Here is a 24708-nt window from a genome sequence, read left to right on the forward strand (position 1 = left end):
GTAGTAGGCATTGATTGAACCAGGGACCCTCGGGTTGCGCACGGCCACTCACTCCAGCGTGGCGCAGTGGACAAAATGACATAAAGGAGTGTAAACAAACTGTTGCGTCACAAATAATTACAAAAGTACACTTCATTCACTAAAGGTGTTACAAAAAAGATCAGTTAGAATAATACATAATGTTGGATATATAGAAAATACAAACCCTTTATTTGTTGAATCAAAGACACTGAACTTCCACGACATAGTGGATTTGCAAACAGCTAAAGTGTACACAAAGCAAACAATAACCTGCTCCCCAAGAATATACAATTCTTCAACAAAAGAGGAGAAATATAATCTTAGAGAAAAATGTATTTTAACACATTTGTATGCACGTACAACACTTAAAACCTTCAGTATATCTGTATGTGGAATTAAATTATGGAATAGATTAAGCAAAGCAATTAAACAATGTACTAATATGATTCACTTCAAGAAACTCTTCAAACTTAGTGTTTACAAAGTACAAAGAAGAAGAACCATGACGAACATTTTGAATTTATTCATCCATTCATTCTGTCATTCTCAAATAATCTTATTTATCTCATCGCATGGAATATAACTTACTTCACAAATTATTTATTTATTTATTTATACTTGAGTATATCGTGAATACGTTGAGAACAGGAAGTGAACAAACGTTTTAGCAATGGTTATGTAAAAGAAAAGGGTTAGGATTAAATAAGCTCTGCTTTTTCCTACTCCTTTTCGAACATGTTGAAAAGAGAAACTGGAAAGTGTGATGTATCATGTTTTATGCTTGCATGTTCGAAATAAACTCAAACTCAACTCAACTCAATCCACACTATGGTGAGTTCAAGAACTGCCGAAATTAGTAGGACAAAACATCGTTCACCTAACACTCATATTAAACATATTAAACAGTGGGCTTTCTAACAATTGGGAAGTTTTGTGTCATGTTTGTCCTCAAACAAAAAACAGACAAACAAAAACATTATTTTCCCACGCATCTTTTTCCATTTTCAATCTTTTTTTAAAAATGCTCTAGGGAGCCACTATGGCGGCACTAAAGAGCCGCATACGGCTCGAGAGTCGCGGGTTGCTGACGGTGGTCTGAGCCCAAACTTAGACCTGAAGACATCAGTACAAAGACATGGCAAGATGCTCATTTCATCCTGGCGTGTTTACCTGACAAGTGATGATTATTATGAATTGAATGTTGTTTAGCATTGTTTAGCATTGAACACCTGTGGTACATAATGACTGAGGGCCAAAAGATCCTAATAATACGCGCTAAAGAACAGTAGCGTGTACTTTTAGTGGGCATATTGTGTGCAATCGGAACAGTGGTGCAGATCGCGTTATTTAAATTTGAATTGTGCGTGTACAGTATGGTTTATTGTTTATACTTCATATTGCTTTGTCGTCAGGTTCCGATGTGGGGTTCTGGGACGGGACTGGGTCTTAAAGTTAAAGTAATTGAACTTGCGTGTTGTTTAGTCTGCTATAGCTTGCATTAATAAATGCGAGTCGTAGTTTAGATGCCTCTGGCCTCGATAAATTAAAAAAAGCATGCGATACAAGAGTTGGAGTCTTAGGACATAGTCCTCACACTTTCAAGAGACTAATATACAGTCTAATAAAACATACCGGCTTCATGCCAAGAGATGTTACAACCCAAAATCATTGTCTACAAACTCCAAAACCAATGTTTTCCTCTTCCTGCGAAGTCAAACAAGAGAACAAACGGGGTCATCCCAACACACTTCACCAGTGATTTAGCAACAGTTCATATTTTCTAATGTGCTGGTCAACAGCAGTGGTATTATACGTGAAGATTTCATCCAGAAATTCTCAGGGAGTCATACCCAAGACTGAAGGGAGTCATACCCAAGACTATAAAAATGGGACCCATTACCTCCCTGCTTGGCACTCAGCATCAAGGGTTGGAATCTTAATTCACCAAATCACTAAAAAAGATTCCAGGGCGCGGCCACCGTTGCTGCTCACTGCTGTTCACTACTCCCCTCACCTCCCAGGGGCTGAACAACGGGATGGGTCAAATGAAGAGGACACATTTCACCACTCCTAGTGTGTGTGTCTGACAATCATTGGTACTTTAACAACAAATACTTATTACATAAACTGTTCATGCCATTATTGAACTGATTTTAAATTAGCTGTTGTATTGCTTTACGTGACATAATATGGACATTGTATGTTTGTCAGGAAGAACAATTTGTGGTTCTGTTTACAAACAATCCATCAAATTTTATCTTCAGTTTGAGCTTGCTACTACTAAATTGAAGGTTCAATTCTCCCTTTGGGCATCTCTGTGTAGTTTGCATTTTCTGTAATTTTCTATATATTCAATGGAACATACCACATTTTGGTGTTGTTTACTTGAGTCATATTGCAGTCTACATGTATCTCTCATGTGTGACTGCCATCATAGTGCAGTCTACACGTACACTATATTGCCAAAAGTATCTAGCTGCCTGCTTTGACTCACATAGGAACTTGAAGTGCCATCCCATTTATAACCCTTAGGATTCAATATGACGTCGGTCCACCTTTGCAGCTATTACAGCTTCAACTCTTCTGGGAAGGCTGTCCACAAGGTTGCGGAGTGTGTTTATAGGCATTTTCGACCATTCTTCCAAAAGCGCATTGGTGAGGTCACACACCTATGTTGGTGGGGAAGGCCTTGCTCTCAGTCTCCGTTCTAATTGATCCCCAATGGTGTTATGTCACGTTCAGGTCAGGACTCTGTGCAGGCCAGTCAAGTTCATCTACACCAGACTCTGTCATCCATGGCTTTATGGACCTTGCTTTGTGCACTGGTGCACAGTAATGTTGGAAAAGGAAGGGGCCCGCTCCAAACTGTATCCCACAAAGTTGGGAGCATGGAATTGTCCAAAATATTTTATAACCTGGAGCATTAAAAGTTCATTTCACTGGAACTAAGGGGCCAAACCCAACTCCTGAAAAACAACTCCACATCATAATTCCTCCGCTGACCCCTCTCAGTCAGTTTGCGTGGCCTACCACTTTGTGGCTGAGTTGTTATTCCCAAACTCTTCCATTTTCTTATGATAAAGCCAACAGTTGACTTTGGAATACAAACCTCGTTTCCATGAGTTGGGAAATTGTGATCGGTGTAAATATAAACGGAATACAATAAATTGCAAATCATTTTCAACCCATATTCAATGGAATGCACTACAAAGACAAGATATTTGATGTTAAAACTCATAAACTTTTAATTTTTCCAAATAATAATTAATTTAGAATTTCATGGCTACAACACGTGCCAAAGTAGTTAGGAAAGGACATGTTCAACACTGTGTTACATCACCTTTTCTTTTAACAACACTCAATAATTGTTTGGAAACTGAGGAAACTAATTGTTGAAGCTTTGAAAGTGGAATTATTTCCCATTCTTTTTTTATGTAGAGCTTCAGTCATATTTTACGCTTCGTAATGCGGCACACATTTGCGATAGGAGACAGGTCTGGACTGCAGGCGGGCTAGGAAAGTACCCGCACTCTTTTTTTACAAAGTCACGCTGTTGTAACACGTGCTGAATGTGGCTTGGCATTGTCTTGCTGAAATAAGCAGGGACGTCCATGAAAAAGACGGCGCTTAGATGGCAGCATACGTTGTTCCAAAACCTGTATGTACCTTTCAGCATTAATGGTGCCTACACAGGTGTGTAAGTTATCCGTGCCTTGGGCACTAATGCACCCCTATACCATCACAGATGCTGGCTTTTGAACTTTGCGTCGATAACAGTCTGGATGGTTCGCGTCCCCTTTGGTCCGGATGACACGATGTCAAATATTTCCAAAAACAATTTGAAATCTGGACTCGTCAGACCACAGAACACTTTTCCACTTTGTATCAGTCCATCTTGGATGATCTCGGGCCCAGAGAAGCAGGCGGCGTTTCTGGATGTTGTTGATAAATGGCTTTCACTTTGCATAATAGAGCTTTAACTTGCACTTACAGATGTAGCGACAAACTGTATTTAGTGACAGTAGTTTTCTGAAGTGTTCCTGAGCCCATGTGGTGATATTCTTTAGAGATTGATGTCGTTTTTTGATACAGTGAGGTCTGAGGGATCGAAGGTCACGGTCATTCAATGTTGGTTTACGGCCATGCCGCTTACGTGGAGTGATTTCTCCAGATTCTCTGAAACTTTTGATGATATTGTGGACCGTAGATGTTGAAATCCCTAAATTTCTTGCAGTTGCACTTTGATAAACGTTGTTCTTAAACAGTTTGACTATTTACTCACGCAGTTGTGGACAAAGGGGTGTACCTCGCCCCATCCTTTCTTGTGAAAGACTGAGCATTTTTTGGGAAGCTGGTTTTATACCCAATCATGGCACCCAGCTGTTCCCAATTAGCCTGCACACCTGTGGGATGTTCCAAAAAAGTGTTTGATGAGCATTACTCAACTTCATCAGTATTTATTGCCACATTTCCCAACTTCTTGGTCATGTTTTGCTTTGTCATGTTTTGCTGGCATCAAATTCTAAAGTTAATGACTATTTGCAAAAACAAAAAAAAAACAACAAAAAAAAAGTTTATCACTTTGAACATCAAATATGTTGTCTTTGTAGCATATACAACTGAATATAGGTTGATAATGATATGCAAATCATTGTATTTCGTTTATATTTACATCTAACACAATTTCCCAACTCATACGGAAACGGGGATTGTATTTAAGGAGTGAGGAAATTTTCCAATTGGATTTGTTGCACAGGGGGCTTCCTGTTCCAAGCCGGGGATCTCTGAGCTCCTGAGAGTGGCCCGTTATTTCCCAAATGTTTGTGGGAACAGTCTCCATGCCTAAGTGCTTGATTGTATATTGTGGCTGGGCTAAGTTGATATTACACCTGATTCTGATCATTTCGATGGGTGGCCAAATATTTTTGGCAATATAGTGTATCGCTTATGTGTGACTGCCATCTACTGGTCACACGTATCATTTCACCATGTACCAAATGAAATAGTTTCGAGGTCGGTAAGCACAACCAAAATTGTTCTGTTTATTAGGCGGGTTATAAGGTGCACTGTTTGAGCTTGCTTAAGGGTTCAATTCTCCCTTTGGGCATCCCTGTGTAGTTTGCATTTTCTTTTTGTGGTTTCCTTTGGGGTTCACATTCCAAGTATATCATTTTAAATTATTTGACTGGCTGAATGGATTGTGGGACAAAAATCACCAATGCCTCAAAGGAACATAAAAACCCATTCTCTTGCGGCCTTGCTGTAGTTAAACTCTTGCAGCAGGCTGTGACTAATCCAGTCTCAAACACGATATGTGGCCTTTTTGCTGAAAGCACCCTGTAAAGGCTCCCTATCTGCTGAGCAATAAATGAGTGCATAAATTGTGCAAATGCAATGATCCCGGGAAAAATTTAACTAAGTTAGGCAAAATGAAAATAATTAAACGTTTGAATTGGATATTGGATTTAATTTAGGGCTTCTTTAAAGCTGCAGGAAGAAATTAATCTGGAATGGAGGAAATATGCAATATCTGTATTTAGTAGACAATTTGTGAATGAAGACACAGTGGTGTTCTATGTGGCAGTGACCCACCTATGACATGACTGATGTTGTCTGGTGCATGAAGGAGTTTTTCCCATCACTGGGCTGTGTTATCGACAAGCTGTCCTTTCATCAATGTTGTTCTTCAAAAGTTGTACACCAGTGGGAGTATGTGTCCTATTCAGTATTTAAGGGAAATGTTGCTGCAGCAAAACTTGTTCTTGCAAGAACTTAAATATAAATTGCACACAGACCAAAGAAATGCAGTCACGGTTTTTCAAGATTTAAAATTCAGAAAGGTTTGTACTGTATTTTCCAGATCGTAGGGCGCACCAGATTAAAAGGGCCACTGCCGATGAGCGGGTCTATGCAGGTCTTTTTCAATTGTACAGGAATGCATCAAACAAAGAGAATCAAAAAAAATATTTCTCTTTAAACGACCCCAGTGCATACTGATTCAAATGTAGAAACCTACAGTAAGAAGCAGATCTAAAATATAGTGTCTTAAAAAGCCTACAACCAACTCTGTTGAATGAATGTCCCAGATGATAGTGTTTTGATGTTTTGATGCTTGAGACAAGGGTGGCATGTTATGTTTTAATAGCAAGGAGCTGGATAGAAATGACAAATATTGTTTCAAAGCAATTACGGAAAGTTTTGGATAGTTCCTTTTAATTTGATCTACAAAACCCAAAACCGGTGAAGTAGGCACGTTGTATAATTTGTAAAACAAAACAGTATACAATGATTTGCAAATCATTTTCAACCTATAGACTGCAAAGACAACATATTTAATGTTCAAACTTAGATACTAAATATTTTTGGGCAAATAATCATTAACTTAGAATTTAATGGCAGCAAGACGTAGCAAAAAAGTTGTCAGAGGGCATTTTTTACCACTGAGTTACATTTTTTCTTTTAACAACACTCAGTAAACGTTTGGGAACTGAGGAGACCAATTTTTGAAGCTTTTCAGGTGCAAATCTTTCCCATTCTTCCTTGATGTACAGCTTAAGTTGTTCAACAGTCTACGGTCTACGTTGGGGTATTTTAAGCTTCATAATGCACCACACATTTTCAATGGGAGACAGGTCTGGACTACAGGCAGGCCCACACTCTAGTACCCACACTCTTTTACTATGAAGCCACACTGTTGTAACACATGGCTTGGCATTGTCTTGCTGAAATAAGCAGGGGCGTCCATGATAACGTTGCTTGGATGGCAACATATGTTGCTCCAAAACCTGTATGTTCCAAAACCTGTATGTAACTTTTAGCATTAATTGTGCCTTCACAGATGTGTAATTTACCCATGCCCTGGGTACTAATACACAACCATACCATCACAGATGCTGGCTTATGAACTTTGCGCCTATAATAATCCGGATGGTTCTTTTCCTCTTGGTTCTGGAGGACAAGACGTCCGCAGTTTCCAAAAACAATTTGAAATGTGGAGTAGTCAGACCACATAATACTTTTCCACTTTGCATCAATCCATCCCAGAAGTTCAGGCACAGCGAAGCTGGCAGCGTTTCTGGGTGTTGTCCACATTTTTCCAAATAAGTAAACAAACACTACATATGAAATTGACACTTAATCTGTGTTAGAACAAAAATGCACTTTAAAAATATTTAACATCTTGAGTTTGAGTTTATTTCAAACATGCAAGCATACAACATAATATATCACAATTTCCAGTTTTTCTTTTCAACATGTTCGAAAAGGAGTAGGAAGAAGCAGAGCTTATTTAATCCTACCCCTTTTCTTTTACATAACAGTTGCTAAAACTTTTTGTTCACTTCCTCTTCTCAATTTATTCACTATATTCTCCATTAGTGATCACAATAAAAATAAATACATAAATAATAATAATAATTTAAGAATAATTGGTGAAGTAAGTCATATTTTATATGATGAGATGAGTAAGATTATTTTGAGAATGAATGAATGGACGGATTAAATAAATTGAGAATGTTTGTCATGGTTCTTCTTTGTACTTTGTAAACACTTTAAGTTTGAAGAGTTTCTTGAAGTAGATCATATTAGTACATTGTTTGATCGCTTTGCTTAATCCATTCCATAATTTAATTCCACATACTGATATACTGAAGGTCTTAAGTGTTGTACGTGCATACAAATGTTTTAAATTACATTTTTGTCTAAGATTATATTTCTCCTCTTTTTTTGAGAATAATTGTTGTATGTTCTTGGGTAGCAGGTTATAGTTTGCTTTGTGTATCATTTTAGCTGTTTCCAAATTCACTAGGTCATGGAATTTCAGTATTTTTGATTCAATAAATAAGGTAAATTTATTATTGAAGTACATTTTTTTTCCTCTGTAGTAAAAACTGGTTTGGGTGGTTTGTTTCGTTGTCTTTTTGTTGCCATCTCTTTCCAACATATTTGGCATACTGCCTCATTGACGAACTCATCTTCAAGCTTTCAAACAATCAATCAATCACTCGATCAAGCAAATGTATGTTAACCTTCTTGCACCCTGTTTGAAAGCGAGTGACAACAAAAACCAGAACAACATGACAATTTGTTGATGATGACAAAGTTATCAAGTTTGTTTTCACTGATTTCTTGACTATTTGCCCAGGCCTATGTACTCGCTTGAATGTTTTTGCAGTTGGGAATGGCTGATTTAGAGTCTATAATAAACACGAAATGCATCTTTCATGGACTGTCAGAAGAATTTGGAGGACCAGTAGAAAACCCACAAAATGAAAACAGGCCCATATTTCATCACGCTAGTAAAACATATTTATGTCTTTCAATGAAATTTATTGTGAACTGCCGCAGTAGTACAAACCCAGTGAAGTTGGCACGTAAATAAAAGCAGAATGCAATTATTTGCTACTCCTTTTCAACCTATATTCAATTGAATATACTGCAAAGACAAGATACTTAACGTTCAAACTGATAAACTGTGTTATTTTTTGCAAACATTAACTCATTTGGAATTTGATGCCTGCCACATGTTTCAAAAAAGCTGGCAAAAGTGTCAAAAAAGACTGAGCAAGTTGAAGTAAACAGGCTGATTGAGAACAGGTGGGTGCCATGATTGGGTATAAAAGCAGCTTCCATGAAATGCTCAGTCATTCACAAACAAGGATGGGGCGAGGGTAACCACTTTCGTGAGCAAATTGTCGAACAGTTTAAGAACAACATCTCTCTATGAGCTATTGCAAAGAATTTAGGGATTTCACAGTCTACGGTCCGTAATATCATCAAAAAAGATTCCGAAATTCTGGCGAAATTACTGCACCTAGGCGGCATGACCAAAAACCAACATTGAATGCTTGGATTCCTCAGGCGGTACTGCATCAAAAAGTGACATCAGTGTGTCAAGGATATCACCACATGAGCTCAGGAACACTTCAGAAAACCACTGTCAGTGACTACAGTTAGTCGCCACATTTTTAAGTGCAAGTTAAAACTACTATGCAAAGCGAAAGCCATTTATAAACAACACCCAGAAACACAGCGGGTTTCGCTGGGCTCGAGCTCATCTAAGATGGACTGATGCAAAGTGGAAAAGTGTTCTTTGGTATGACAAGTCCACATTTCAAATTGTTTTTGGAAACTGGACGTTGTGTCCTCTGGACCAAAGAGGAAAAGAACCAATTTATTGACAATTTACACAATGTGCCAATTTCACTGGTTTTGGGTTTTGTAAATAAAGCCACCATTTTATGGATTTTTTAACATTCACAAGTAAGGGTAACCCCAAAAGAACAAAACTCATAAAATTATTTTACATCCTAAAAATGTCAGCAGCATGTGTCCGATAATTTCCCAAAGTTTCAGTTATCTCAGCTGATAAAGTCATCCTCTTTCCAGTATGATTGTGTCGTAGGCAAACTTGCACATGTCGCGCAAAATTGTCAATTACTCGAACACATTCTTCTTTGGGGATTTTCGGGATCTTTGGTGTGATTGCTATCTTTAGTTCACCAATCATTCCTGAACAGAAGGCAGTAATCAAGTTTGTCTGAAATGCCATGGCGCCTATTTGCGACATATTTTGGAAGAACATGAGTTTCATGCAAAGTGACATAATTGACAATTTGTGGAATGATTGGACGCACACTGAAGTTTAACTCTCAGCAGACAAAGGCTGGCTGTTTTTTGTCCTTTTGGTCAATGTTTGCTGTATTTTGGCCATAATTTTAATAATGTTAATTAATCATATAATATTTTTCCTAACAGTTTTTTTTCACGTTAAATTTTAAGATGCCAATGTCCGATTCACATGTCTACAATAACACAATCATTACCTAATTTATTATCTGACTCAGGTGACAAGTGAGGTTTTCCATAAAGATATGAGGTATTTGACTAAACATTTTTGCTTCTTCAATGTCTGTCATACAGGATGAACCATAAAAAAACCTATAAACCATAAGAATAGTGTTACATCCTACAAAGGTCACAAAATTCATTAAAATAAACCCTTCTGGGATTTTTAATTACCTGTATTTTCCGGACCATAGGGCGCATAAGGCGCACTGCTGATGATTGGGTCTAGTCAGGTTTATTTTCATGCAAAAGGCGCACCGGATTATAGGGTGCATTTAAGGGGTCATATTTATTTATTTTTTTTCTAAATGTAAAACACTTCCTTGTGGTCTACATAACATGTAATGGTGGTTCTTTGATCAAAATGTTGCATGGATTATGTTTTACAGATCATCTTCAAGCCGCTTTCTGTCAGTTGCTTCAGGATGCGCTGTTTTGTGGGCGGCCGTATTTACGTGGCTCACCTTCGGCAGAGTCTTTTCTCCTTCATCTCTGTTATAGCAGTGTAGCATGCAAGGACGAGAGTGGAAGAAGTGTGAAAAGATGGCGCTAACTGTTCTAATGACATCCAGAAGCAACAACACCGGAAATATGTCCAATGAAAAACCGTCCGACCGGAACTCTCTAATACCTAAAGTTCCTTGGGTGAATAATGTTAACTCACTACACTGGTATGTTTTAGCGCTTTCATTTGCGATTTTACTGACGGATAAAAGTAAGTACTTTACACTACTTTATATTAGAAATGGCAACTAGCGTAGGATGAATGTCCCATAAAAAAAATATAGAGAAAAAAAAGTAGCTTATGGCGTCACGGACTACAAAGGCTGACACTCGCAAATGTTTATTACTAATGCAGATTCCAAATACAGATCAGCAGGTACCAGAAGGTAAGAAACGTTGCTTTTGCATAATATTGCGAAACAAGACACCAGATAACATGTCTTACCTAATACACACACCATATAATAATACTCGTATGTTGACGCAGAGTACAATCCATCAAGCGGTGCAGCTTCATAGCTTACCAAAGTCGAACTAAAAATATTCTGTGTAATTTTCTATATTTTCAATGGAACATATAAAATGTTGGTGTTGTTTACTTGAGTCATATTGCAGTCTACGCGTATCTCTTAAGTGTGACATCTACTGGTCACACTTATTACACCATGTACCAAATAAAATAGCTCTGAGGTCGGTAAGCACAACCACAATTATTCCATACATTAGGTGCCCTGGGTTATAAGGCGCACTGTCGATTTTTGTGAAAATGAAAGAATTTCAACTTCGAAAAATACGGTAAGCTGGGATCGACTCCTGGATACCTGTAAGCCTAAACATGGCAAGTGGCCGGAAATAAACAAATCTAATTTTTGCCAATCTAAACAGTGATCTTTTCAGGGGAAAACATACATTTCATGCTTAATCTTTTTGTTTAGTATTAGAGTTAATTGAAAAATCATTAAGTTTTAATGTGGCCACTCAGTGCTCGACTGTGTTCCGTCACTTTGAGCCTGTGTCCATGCCTGAACTTACAGGAATAGTCGGCAAGCTAAAACCCTCATCATGTTCCACAGACCCAGTCCCCCCTCGCTTTTTTAAAGAAATCTGGGACACTATTGATTCGTCTGTTAGGAACATTATCAACAGCAGCTTGATTTCTGGCTGTGTCCCCTCCTTTTGTAAAAAAGCTGTTGTTGAGCCTTTGATTAAAAAACCAGGTCTTGATCCGACAAGTTTGTCAAATTATCGGCCCATTTCCAAATTACCTTTTGTGTCAAAGATTTTGGAGAAATGTGTTCTGGCACAACTGCAGCCTTTTTTAGATGAAAATAGCACTTTAGATCCATTTCAGTCTGGATACAAAGCTTTGCACCGTACTGAATCTGCACTTTTAAAGGTTTTTAATGACTTGCTTTTAATGTCTGATTCTGGCAGCTCTGCCATTTTAGTGCTTTTAGATCTTACAGCTGCCTTTGACACAGTCGACCACACAATTCTTTTAGACCGCCTGAGAGACTGTGTGGGTGTCAGGGGGACTGCGTTAGAGTGGTTCAGATCTTACCTGTCTGAGAGGTCCTTCTCTGTCAGGCTGGGGGACGCCACCTCCTCTTCTGCCCCGCTTTACTGTTCTGTCCCCCAAGGATCTATTTTAGGCCCCACCCTGTTCGCTCTTTATCTCCTCCCTCTTGGAGATATTTTTAAGAAACATGGAGTGTTTTATCACTTTTATGCAGATGACTGCCAAATTTATATGCCGATTTCAAAAAGCCACGGCCCCCTGACACCCCTTCTTAACTGTCTATGTGACGTCAAGGCTTGGTTAGCCCAGAATTGTTTAATAATGAATGAGGGAAAAACGGAAATTTTAGTTTTTGGTCCGGCCCTCACTGAGTTGGGACCATTGCAAAATGATGTGCGTCTCAAAGTCACCAGCCTTGGCGTCACTATAGACAGCGATTTTAAACTAGACAAACAAGTCAATGGCGTTTTAAAATCTTGTTTTTATCACCTTCGTCTTTTAGTAAAGGTTAAACCGTTTTTATCTTTTAACCTTTTTGAACAAGTCGTGCATGCTTTTATTTCAAGTCGCCTGGACTACTGCAATGCACTTTATGCTGGCATTAGCCAAAAAGCTCTCTCCCGGTTGCAGTTAGTCCAGAACGCGGCAGCACGACTTTTAACAGGGGCCAGGAAACGCCAGCATATAACCCCAATTCTTCAGTTTGCACTGGCTCCCTGTTCATTTTAGAATTGATTTTAAAACATTGCTGTTTGTTTTTAAATCTTTACATGGACTGGCACCTGAATATATCTCGGACCTCATCCAAATTTACATCCCTGCGCGCGCTCTGAGGTCCGAAAGCCGGCTCCAGCTCGTGGTGCCCAAGACCAGACTTAAGACCAGGGGAGACAGGGCCTTCTCTGTGGTCGGCCCTACGCTCTGGAACACTCTGCCGCTCCATGTTCAAACTGCTTCCACAGTGGAGTGTTTTAAGTCTCGTCTTAAGACCCACTTTTATTCTTTGGCTTTTAACACTACGTGAGTTGTGTGGTCCTCTGTCCTCTGTTGTCCTCTGTGTTTTTTATACACTTTTATTTTTATTTTACTGTTTTAATTGATTTTACTCTTTAAAATAGTTTTTAATCATATTTGTTTTTATATTGTTTTTATTGGTTTTATTTGTATTCATTTTTTGTTTTGTTCAGTCATTGGTGGAGCATAATATTGTTTTTAACATGGCTGTGCAGCACTTTGGAAACGTTATTGTTGTTTAAATGTGCTATATAAATAAAGTGGATTGGATTGGATTGGAAAAAGGGGGAAAAAAAAAAGAATGAATCCTAAATTTTTTTGCACCCTTCAAGAACTTTAAGGACTTTCATGTCCTTTAAAGATCTTTCAATCGTCTTGTTTTTTTATTTTAATTATCTGAACCTTTGTAGGATTTAATAAAAAATTTTGGGGTCAAGTATGACACAAACATTAAAAAAGACACTTTCAAGAAAATACCTCCTAAATTACCTTTATGAAAACCTTTGCTTGTTGCCAAAGTTCAATAATGAATTAATCTTCATGTTTTAATAGTCCAGCCCTTTGTGACTTTACAAGATCAACATGCTGGAGTGCTTGCCACTCAACAAAGTGCTTTTGGATTCCAGAATATCGCATTGCATCACATGCCTAAAACTCCATCTCAGCTAAAAATAACGATGGGCAAGAAATCCCTACTGAATATGCGTATGTGTTTTAGGGGCGACGGGTTTCCATTAAAGCAGTTTTTGACCCTAAAAACAATTTAATTTAAGCCCCTCCTAACGCTAACTACACAAATGTTCATGTTAAATGAGCATACATGAGCTTGAGACTTCCATTTGCTATTGTCAGATGACAGTACCCATGGTTTTGAAAAAATAGGACAATCAATCAATGTTTACTTGTATAGCCCTAAATCAAGAGTGTCTCAAAGGGCTGCACAAGCCACAACAATATCCTCGGCTCAGATCCCACATCAGGGCAAGAAAAAACAACCCAATGGGATGACAATGAGAAACCTAGGACACCGCAAATGTGGGTGGGGTGGGGTGGACATCCGGGAGCCATAGTCTTCCCAACGTGTCCTGGGTCTTCCAAGTGGCCTCCTACCGGTCGGACATGCCCTAAACCCCTCTCTAGGGAGGCGTTCGGGTGGCATTCTGACCAGATGCCCAAACCACCTCATCTGACTCCTTTCAATGTGGAGGAGCTGCAGCTTTACTTTGAGTTCCTCCCGGATTGCAGAGCTTCTCATCCTAACTCTCAGGGAGAGCCCCGCTACCCAGCAGAGGAAACTCATTTCAGCCGCTTGTACCCTTGATCTTGTCCTTCTGAACAAGATCCAAAGCTCATGACCATAGGTGAAGATGGAAACGTAGATCGACGGGTAAATTGAGAGTTTTGAGAGTTCAGCTCCTTCTTCACCACAACGGATTGATACAGCGTCTGCATTACTGGAGACGCCGCACCGACTCCGAGGTACTTGAACTTCTTTCCATGGGGAAAGGTCTCCTGCCCAACCCGGAGATGGCACTCCACCCTTTGCCGGGCGAGAACCATGGACTCGGACTTGGAGGTGCTGACTCCCATCACAGTCGCTTCACACTCGAACCGATCCAGTGAGAGCTGAGGATGATGAAGATGAAGCCATCAGGACCTCGTCATCTGCAAAAAGCAGAGACCTAATCCTGCAGCCACCAAACCGGATCCCCTCAACTGCGCCTAGAAAAACTGTCCATGAAAGTTATGACCAGAATTTGTCATGATACTTGGCCCGAATCATGTTTTGTTATTTTCTGTTAGTTTCGGACTCCCTTAGTTCCAGTTTGTGCACTTCTGGGTTTGTAATAGTTTCCATGGTGATTCATTGGATTCACCTGCCTCTGGTTAGTGGTCGGCACGCTCACCTGTTGTCGACCACTAATCAGAGCTATTTATTCACCTCTCTCGCCATACTCGTCCTGGCTTCTTTGTTTGCTCCATGCAACAAGTTACGTTGGTTTTCCCTGTGAGTCTTGATTCTTGTTCCTGTGCCTTAGCTATAGGCCTGCTTTTCTGTTTATTCTTGTTTTTGTCTGCTTGTATCCACGGTGTATGATTTATGAGATATAAATCATCTCCTACCTTCACGCTTTCATCTGCAGTTGTCCGTTCTACATTTGGGAGGAACGACCCCGCAGTAAGTTGCGATCCACACTTGACAGAATCAGTGACAAAGTTAAACATGTTTTAAACATTTTTAACTAAATAAGACAAAATATAATTATCCATGCTAATGACAATGTAAAGTCAATCACTAAAATATAAGCACAGCTATTAAAACCAGGCAAATTTCTAGGAATACAATTTTAAATGTTGCTAAGTGGCAAATAATTTGCAGTATATTTTCTGCAGATGAAGGTTTTGGTTGCCCTGAACGGATGTTCGTTGGACCTTACTCTCTTTCCTACAATGTGTCTGTCAGGGCTCAGAGGCAGTGTATTGCGAAACCTGTGTGACGTTAGTACTCGTTCTCACTTACTCATGTGCCGCTTTACTTCATTGTTATCACTTTGGTCTGCTTGTTTTCAGGTGTTCTTGAAAAAACCGTGGAAGGAGAAGCGGAAGCTCTCGCAAAGGCTAAGACCCTTTATAAATCCTGTGTCAATGAGAGTGAGTAAGGAACCTTCTACTGATCTTAATTGAGTTTTTTGCTGTTAAAAATTCAAAGTTATGTAGTAAATTATAGGCATGAAGTCATGCATGTTCTGCTAGTTTCAGACTGTTATGGGTGTGCATAGGAATGTGAATGGTGGTTTGTGTAAACCAGAGTACCATATTTTCGGACCATAGGGCGTAACAGGTTTAAAGGCCCACTGCTGATGAGCGGGTCTATTCAGGTCTTTTTTCATACAAAAGGTGAATCGGATTATAAGGGGTCATATTTACATTTTAAATTAAATGTACGACGGGAACTCTCTAATAACTAATGTGAATAATGTAGACTCATGGCGAGTTTACTGACAATATACTGTGAGAATTTTACATTACTTTATATTAGAAAAGGCGACAGCAGATGGTGAATGTCCCATAACAAAAAAATAGAGAAAAAGCAGCTTATCGATTACGATATAGGCGGATGAGCGCACATTTTCAGAACTTATGCAGATCCCAAATACACATCAGCAGGTACCAGAAGGTAAGAAATGTGGCTTTTACATAATGGTTAAAGGTAAATGGGTTATACCTTTAACTTAACCTTTATACTTTTCTACCTTCAAGGTACTCATAAGCGCTTTGAAAACTATTCACTCATTCACACACATATTCACACACTGATGGCGGGAGCTGCCATGCAAGGCACTTACCACAACCCATCAGGAGCAAGGGTTGTGGCTGTGACTAGGTTGGTAGAAGGTGGGGATCGAACCAGGAACCCTCAGGTTGCTGGTACGGCCACTCTCCCAACATCGCCACGCTGTCCCTGTAATATTGCGAAACAAAACGCCAGATAATGTCTGCTACTAGGTGCCGTCTTTCGGTCCTCATACACGCACCATGATAATACTTGTATGTTTAATGCGCCGACAATCCATCAGGCGGGGCAGTTTTATAGCTTACCGAAGTCGTACTAAAAACATTGACAGATTTTTGAGCGCCGTGTGAAATGTTCTATATTCTCAATGGAAAATTTAAAGTTTTTAGTGTTGTTTACTGCCATCATAGTGCAGTCTACACATATCTCTTATGTATGACTGCCATCTACTGGTCACACTTATTACACAATGTACCAAATAAAATTGCTTCAAGGTCGGTAAGCACAACCAGAATCATGCCGTACATTAGGTGCACCGGGTGACAAAGCATTTTCATGCGGCTCATATTCCGAAAAATACGATAAGCTGGGATAGACTCCTGGATACCTGTAACCCTAAATGTGGCAAGTTTTTATTTATTTTAATTTTCCTGAAGGAACTCTCCTGAAGGAATCAATAAAGTACTATCCATCCATCTATCTATCCATCTATCTATCTATCTATCTATCTATCCATCCATCTATCTATCTATCTATCTATCTATCTATCTATCTATCTATCTATCTATCTATCTATCTATCTATCTATCTATCTATCTATCTATCTATCTATCTATCTATCTATCTATCTATCTATCTATCTAAGTGGTCGGAAATAAACAAATGTAATTTGCATCACTGCTTTTTTCCAAGGTTTAATTGAGAAAAGAGGGGGTTTGCCTTTGCTCAATATGCTTCCTGATGTGTTTGAGTGGCCCATGGCTGTAGACAACTGGGACACGGACTATGGTAAAATTAAATAAAATACTTTTTAAATTCTGTTTTAGCGAAACACATTCTATCCACAGATTTGGACATTTTCTAATTGTGTTTTTTTTTCGCAGGTGCAACATGGAGACTGGAGGACGTCATTGCTAAGTTGAATGTGAAATACAGACGAGAACTCTTGGTTGTCATGTTTGTCTCTACCGACGACAAGGACTCAAAGTCGCACATCATTCATGTAGGTGTGCAATAACTCTCGACTGTATTCTCTTTCCTCACTTTCAGATAAGATAAGACCTCTGATAGCTCTGACGTGTATAAATAAATGTGAGTGTTTTGGTTTTTGGCAGTTTGACCAGCAAAGCAGCTTGGGCCTCTGGACCAGATCTCACTATGCTTGTAACGGTTCCTACGAAGAGGTGAGTATAAAGTTTGTACGATAATTATTTATATCTTTATTTGCTGTCAAAGAGCAGCTTCATGTTCTCATTTTGGCCCGAGCCTCTAACTCGGGAGCCGTTTTTTTATAAAGCCTGTAGTAAATGTTGGGCCTTTATTTTCCCGTGTAGCTGCTCTGGGTGAAAATCACCAACATGAATTTGCCATCTTTGGAAGTAGTATCTGAGCCAGAATGGCGGCAGTCAGAATGTCCATTCCATTCAATAGCCGAGAGTCATCCTCCCAACCTTGTAGTGATGAAAGCAATTCTCATTGTACAAGTATTGAATGTCACAATTTTTAAAATTATTTTCCTTCCTGCAGGCATTACGTTCACACAGTCAAAGTGTTTTGAAAAAGTCTCTGCCTCCGTAAAACTTTTTGCATTTCGGCCAGTCAGAAGCCTGAAATCAGCTGACTGAGCATACATTCTGACACCTCTGTCTTTTAATTTAGTGACAAATTGGATTCACAGTACGTGTGTGTACAAAACCCAAAACCAGTGAAGTTGGCATGGTGTGTAATTTGTAAATAAAAACAGAATACAATGATTTACAAATCCTTTTCAACTTATATTCAATTGAATAGACTGTAAAGACAACATATTTAATGTTCGAACTGAAAAACATATATTTTTTTGCAAATAATTATTACGTTAGAATTTACTGGCAGCAAAAAAGTTTGCACAAGAGAGTTTTTACCACTGTGTTACACGGCTGTGGAGAGGGGCGTGTCCTACGCGTTCCCTGCGGGTGGGGCATGCGAGGTTCTGGGTCGGAGACCTTCCACAGTGGCACCCAATGAGGAAGAACTCACGAGAAAATGTCGGCACCAACCCCCCTTGAGGCACTTGGGCAAGTGCTGGCCCAGGTGTCAGCAGCGAGCCACCAACAAACGCAGGTGCTTAAAATCCTGATGGACAGAGCAAAGACAGCGGGAGGGGGATCGACCGTGAAGCGCATGGTAGAAGGTGAGGATCCCCAGACCTTGTACTATGTCCCAGTAAAGGTACAAGGGAGTACATACCGGCGATGGTGGATTCGGGCTGTAAGCAGTCCCTGATACACCAAAACCTGTTTCGGCCCGGGATTTTGAGGCAGGCAACACGGGTGAAAATTAGGTGTATTCATGGGGACGTGCACCCTATTGTCCCAGTAAAAATTATAAAAGGCAAACAAAAGCATAGAGTCAAAGTTGCCGTAAGCGCGCAACTCACGCACCCCGTAATTTTAGGGACGAATTGGCCGGGGTTTAACCTCTTATTGATGCGATGTGTGGGGGTGCGTTCACGAACAGTAGGCGAGGGGAGTATCCCCGCTGTTCTTACAACAGGCTCCAATGAGTGCCAAGCGGGAACTGGCGGGGGCTTCGCGGGAGGGCCCCCCGGCTCCTTGATGGCCACCTACGGAGGACTTTCCCCTCGAGCAGTCCCGTGATGAAACCTTGCGCGAGGCCTGGGACCTAGTCGACTTTATTGACGGTCAGCTGGTGCGCCTGGGGAAAGCGCGGGTATTCCCAGATTTTTCAGTGATTAGGGATAGACTGTACCGAGTGAGCAGTGACACGCAAACCGGGGAGGAATGCACGCAGTTGTTGGTGCCAAAACGCCACCGGGAATTGATTTTCCAGGCGGCGCACGTTAACCCGATGGCTGGACATTTGGGGTATGACAAGACCCTTAATCGGGTCATGGTCCGATTCTATTGGCCAGACCTCCGGGCGGATGTGCGCCGGTGGTGCGCAGCCTGCCTGGACTGCCAGCTGGTGAATCCAGCGGCCACCCCACGCGCACCGTTACGCCCATTGCCGCTCATAGAGGTTTCATTTGAGAGAATTGGCATGGACCTCATCCGACCATTTCACCCGAGTACACAGGGATATCGCTTTGTTTTAGTCCTGGTGGATTACGCAACGCGGTATCCAGAGGCAGTGCCTTTGCGCTGTATCTCCGCCAAAAGTGTTGCGCAAGCACTGTTGCATGTCATCTCCCGAGTTGGAATCCCGAAAGAGATTCTGACTAACCAGGGCACATCCTTTATGTCACGCACCACAAAAGAACTGTCCGGATTATTGGGGATAAAAGCGATCCGAAACCAGTGTGTACCGTCCACAAACGGATGGGCTGGTAGAGAGTTTGACTAAAACGCTGAAAACAATGATCCGTAAGTTTATGCACGAGGACAAACAGAATTGGGATAAATGGTTGGATCCCCTCATGTTTGCGCTGCAGGAGGTACCCCAGGCCTCACTTGGTTTTGCACCGTTTGAGTTATTGTACGGCCGGATGCCTCGCAGAGTCTTGGACGTCATTAAAGAAGGCTGGGAGGAGGGTCCAAACTCCAGCAAATATGAAATATAGTACGTCCTTGACATGCGAGCAAAACTCCACCAGGTGGGGCCTTTGTCACGCGAGAATTTGCTCCGTGCCCAAGAGCGTCAGCGGCACACGTATAACCGGGGAACCCAACTGCGTAATTCAAACCGGGAGGAAAAGTCGGCCCGGCCAAAATCAGGCAGTGGAGGCATGTGGAGAGGGGCGTGTCCTACGCGTTCCCTATGGGTGGGGCATGTTCAGGAGCCGGTCATGAAGCAGCAAACAGGTGAGCAGATACCTCAGTTGGAACGAGTTATCTAATTTATCTAATTTATCTAAGTTATATAATCAGTTATCTAATCAACCTTTATCAGCAGCGTTGGGGTTTATTACGTGGTTGGCGGCAGGAGGGAGGGACTGACAGACGGAGGAGGGAAAAACCAAAGACATTGTGAACTATATAATTGAGCTGAAAAGCCAGAGACATTGCGAACTGTATGTTTGAGCTGAAAAGCCCAAGACATTGTGAGCTGTATAAGTGTGGCAACATTAAAAGAAAGTGTAACCACTGCGCAGTGTGGTGTGTCCGTGACGCAGGAGAAGATCCGGGTCGGAGACCTTCCACAACGGCCTTTCCTTTTAACAACACTCAGTAACCATTTGGGAACTGAGGAGACCTATTTTTGAAGCTTTTCAGGTGGAATTATTTCCCATTTTTGATTGATATACAGCTTAAATTGTTCAACAGTCCGGGGTCTCATCTACATATTGCGCCACACATTTGCAATGGGACACAGGTCTGGGCTACAGGCAGACAAGTCTAGTACCTGCACTCTACAAAGCCTCACTGTTGTAATATGTGGCTTGGCTTCGTCTTGCTGAAATAAGCAGGGGCGTCCATGATAACGTTACTTGGATGGTAACTTACAGTATGTTGCTCCAAAACCTGTCTGTACCTTTCAGCATGAATGGTGCCTTCACAGATGTGTAAGTGATTCATGCCTTGGGCACTAATAGACCCCCATACCATCGCAGATCCTGGGTTTTGAACTTTACCTATATAAACAGTCCGGATGGTACTTTTCTGGAAGACACAAGGTCCACAGTTTCCAAAAACAATTTGAAATGTGGACTAGTCAGACCACAGAACACTTTTAGACTCTGTATCAGTCCATCTTAAATGAGTTTGGGCCCAGCAAAACCGGCGGCGTTTCTGGTTGTTGTTGATAAATTACTTTTGCTTTTGATAGTAGAGTTTTAACTTGCACTTACAGATGTAGTGACGAACTGTAGTAACTGACAGTGGTTTTCTGAAGTGTTCCTGAGCCCATGTGGTGATATCATTTACACAGTGACGTCGCTTTTTGATGCAGTCCCGCCTGAGGAATCTAAGGTCTGTAATATCATCACTTACGTGCAGTGATTTCTCCAGATTCCCTGAATATTACAGACTGTGGATGATGAAATCCCTAAATTCCTAGCAATAGTTTGTTGGGAAATGTTACTCTTAAACTGTTTGGCAATTTTCTCAAGCATTTGTCCACAAAGTGGTGACACTCGCCCCATTTCTCCAGATTCCCTGAATATTACAGACTGTGGATGATGAAATCCCTAAATTCCTAGCAATAGTTTGTTGGGAAATGTTACTCTTAAACTGTTTGGCAATTTTCTCAAGCATTTGTTCACAAAGTGGTGACACTCGCCCCATCCTTGTTTGTGAATGACTGAGTATTTCACGGAAGCTGCTTTTATACCCAATCATGGTACCCACCAGTTCCCAATTAGCCTGTTCACCTGTGGAATGTTCCAAATAAGTGTTTGATGAGCATTCCTCAACTTTCTCAGTCTTTTTTGCCACTTGTGCCAGCTTTTGTGAAACATGTTGCAGGCTTGGAATTCCAAATAGGTTAATAGTTGCAAAAAAAAAAAACAAATTTGTTTAATATCTTGTATTTGCAGTATTCAAATGAATATAGGTTGAAAAGGATTAGCAAATCATTATCCAGCACTCCCCGTGACCCCAAAAGGGACAAGCGGTAGCAAATGGATGGATGGACGCATTCTGTTTTTATTTACGATTTACATAACGTACCAACCTCACTGGTTTTGGGTTTTGTAACAATTATTAGGCGGCAAAAACTGATGACAAAGCCAAAATGTCATCACAAAATATTTCACCTTAAAATCATAAGGATGATATGAACCTATCAACACAGATGAACAAGTGGAAATGCCGTGATCACGTAATGGCAACAAACAAAAATACAAAGTCTGACCTCATTTTTCCAACTGGGAAAAAAATGCACTGTAAGATTTATATCTGTTTAAATCGTTGTTGACACAAATAAGAGTCCATTTTGTTTGTTTATTTAGGATAATAGTTATTTCCCTTCCAATTAGAGTACAATGGTAAACAGTTCTACAGTAATGAGGAATTAAAGTTTATATACGGTAATTTTAAATGGTTTGTTGCATTATTATCATATATTATGATTACATTAGATTATAAACAATGTAGTCTTTATCAAGTATTTACTCAGTTTAAAAGCATGATGTAGTCAAAAGATCTGAATCGTGTACATATTGTCATGTACATAGTGTATATACCCCAAGCCCCATTTTTTGTATATACCGTATTTTTCGGATTATAAGTCGCAGTTTTTTTCATAGTTTGGCCGTGGGTGCGACATATACTTTGGAGCGACTTGTGTGAAATTATTAACACATTACCGTAAAATATTAAATAGTATTATTTATATCATTCGCGGAAGAGACAAAGAAAATGTCAGCATTCGTCACACACATCAGCAATCATCACACACATGTCAACCAATAAGAATTTGGTGGGGGAGGGTCATGGCAGAAGTGCATTATGTCGTGGGATGCTAACTGCTATATGCTACTGCCGTAGCTATTAAAATGGAACATTCCAACGTTGGCGGTAACTGAGAAGGGCTGGACAAAAATGGCACCGAAAAGGAAATCATGTACTGCAGATTACAAGCTTGACGTAGTGAAATATGCAGCACAAAACAACAAGAGGAAGCTGTGCATACCTTTGAAGTTGGCAAAGTTGTTTAGAAGTGACTGTATCAAATGCGATGGATATTTAATGGACCACAATGGAAACAAGCCTTTTGGCTTTTTGTGCCATGCATTTGCCTTTTTACAGCATTACATGGATTCAATTATTTAAGATGTCAATAAACTTCTCAATCAATCAATCAGTATACCTCCAAAACAAAGCCAAATATTTTTGAATGTAAATAAATGCATATTGTCCTCATGTGTGGCACCTTGACACAATAATGTTTATTTACAGTGTAAAAGTAACATGTCATCCTTAACTCATTTTTTCGCAGTTTTATGCATTTTTATGTGTAAAATATGAAAGGCGAAACGAATCACCATTGCAATTTCGTAGAGAAAAATTGCAATTAGTTTTCTTAAAATTGTGCAGCCCTACTCTTCAATTACGAGCAGACAATCACGCTAAAGGAATTGTTCTGGCTTTTTTCCTCACTTAAGAGACGTAATCCTATGTGCACGAGATTAGTAAATCAGCTTTGGTGTGCTGTCAAGATTACATGTGTTTTAATACACGGAAATATTTAGTAGATCAGGCCTTATGTGTTAATGCCATGAGCTGTCCTGGCTGTAATGAGGAGAAATGGTAAAGAAAATTAATGAATGGCGATGGCTCTAAAACAAGAGGTCGGCAACCAAAATCGTTGAAAGCCATAAAAATACAAAAAACAAACACTGTTTCCATATGAGTAGGGGAATTGTGTTGGATGTAAATATAAACGAAATACAATGATTTGCAAATCATGTTCAACCCATATTCAGTTGAATATGCTACAAGGACAACATACTTGATGTTCAAACTGAGTTGTACCTATCCACACATACACTGAAGTGGTTATGGAAGGACATCAACGTGTAAAATCTGTCGTTTTGGTTACATTTCAAAACAGACTACATGTATATGATTGGCGCTGATACACTTTGCTCTGAATCACAATCAGAATCAGAAATACTTTAATAATCTCCGGGGGAAATTAAGATTTTCAGCACAATCCCATTCAAGAGCAGACACACATTATAGGGAGACAGAACAGGATCGCTGACAGGTTTGTCAACTTCCGGCACCTCTAACAAAAAAGGTGAGAAACAGGTCAATGCTGGGGGTGGGGGGCATCAGTCTAAGCCTGGGCCCCTGGGAGAGGGGGTCCAGACTGAGGCCAAGGAAAAAAAACAATTTATAGCCATACAAACAAAAATGTGTGGAAGAGGGAAACATCAAATAACACAAAGGACATTAAAGACATTAAAAGAGCAGGGATGATGTTAAAAGCTACAAAAGTAAAACAACAACAACAAAAAAACATATACACTGTTGGTGTGAGGGGAGCATGGCCAGAGACAGAAGCAGACCCAACAAAGCAACCAAGAGAGCTGACTCCACCCTCGGCCACCCACCTACTCTCGGCCAGTGCCCAGTCTGCATGGATGAGCGAGAATGCGTCTAAGGAGACCGAGGTGTACGATGCCTGCTCATTCAGCCAAGACTCTGTAAAGCTTGTCTGTCCCAGCGCATAGCACCAGCTTCGCAGCCCTGTCTCTTCATTCGCATCTCCTCCAGTCTCTCCAAACAGACTCTGGTGTGGCAGAGACCCAGCAGCTGGTCTCCATGGCCAAAAGGCTCACAGGAGGCAGATCAAGAAGCCCACAAAAAAGCACCACAGAAATCACGAAAGTGCCACCCCCTTG

The 24708-nt window shown here is 40.4% G+C and overlaps 1 protein-coding gene across 2 annotated transcripts in view; it reads left to right on the plus strand.

Annotated features, from left to right (window-relative positions):
- Positions 1–24708, plus strand: part of LOC133537131 (neprilysin-like) — a 168263-nt gene that overhangs the window by 91030 nt on the left and 52525 nt on the right. For both annotated transcript variants that reach the window (XM_061878015.1, XM_061878016.1), the window contains exons 6-9: positions 15476–15556; positions 17112–17207; positions 17303–17421; positions 17534–17602. In XM_061878015.1, coding sequence (XP_061733999.1) covers positions 15476–15556; positions 17112–17207; positions 17303–17421; positions 17534–17602 — 365 coding nt within the window. The remainder of the gene's footprint in view (positions 1–15475; positions 15557–17111; positions 17208–17302; positions 17422–17533; positions 17603–24708) is intronic.

The sequence above is a fragment of the Nerophis ophidion genome, linkage group LG18 (genome assembly GCF_033978795.1).
Source record: "Nerophis ophidion isolate RoL-2023_Sa linkage group LG18, RoL_Noph_v1.0, whole genome shotgun sequence".
NCBI lineage: Eukaryota > Metazoa > Chordata > Actinopteri > Syngnathiformes > Syngnathidae > Nerophis > Nerophis ophidion.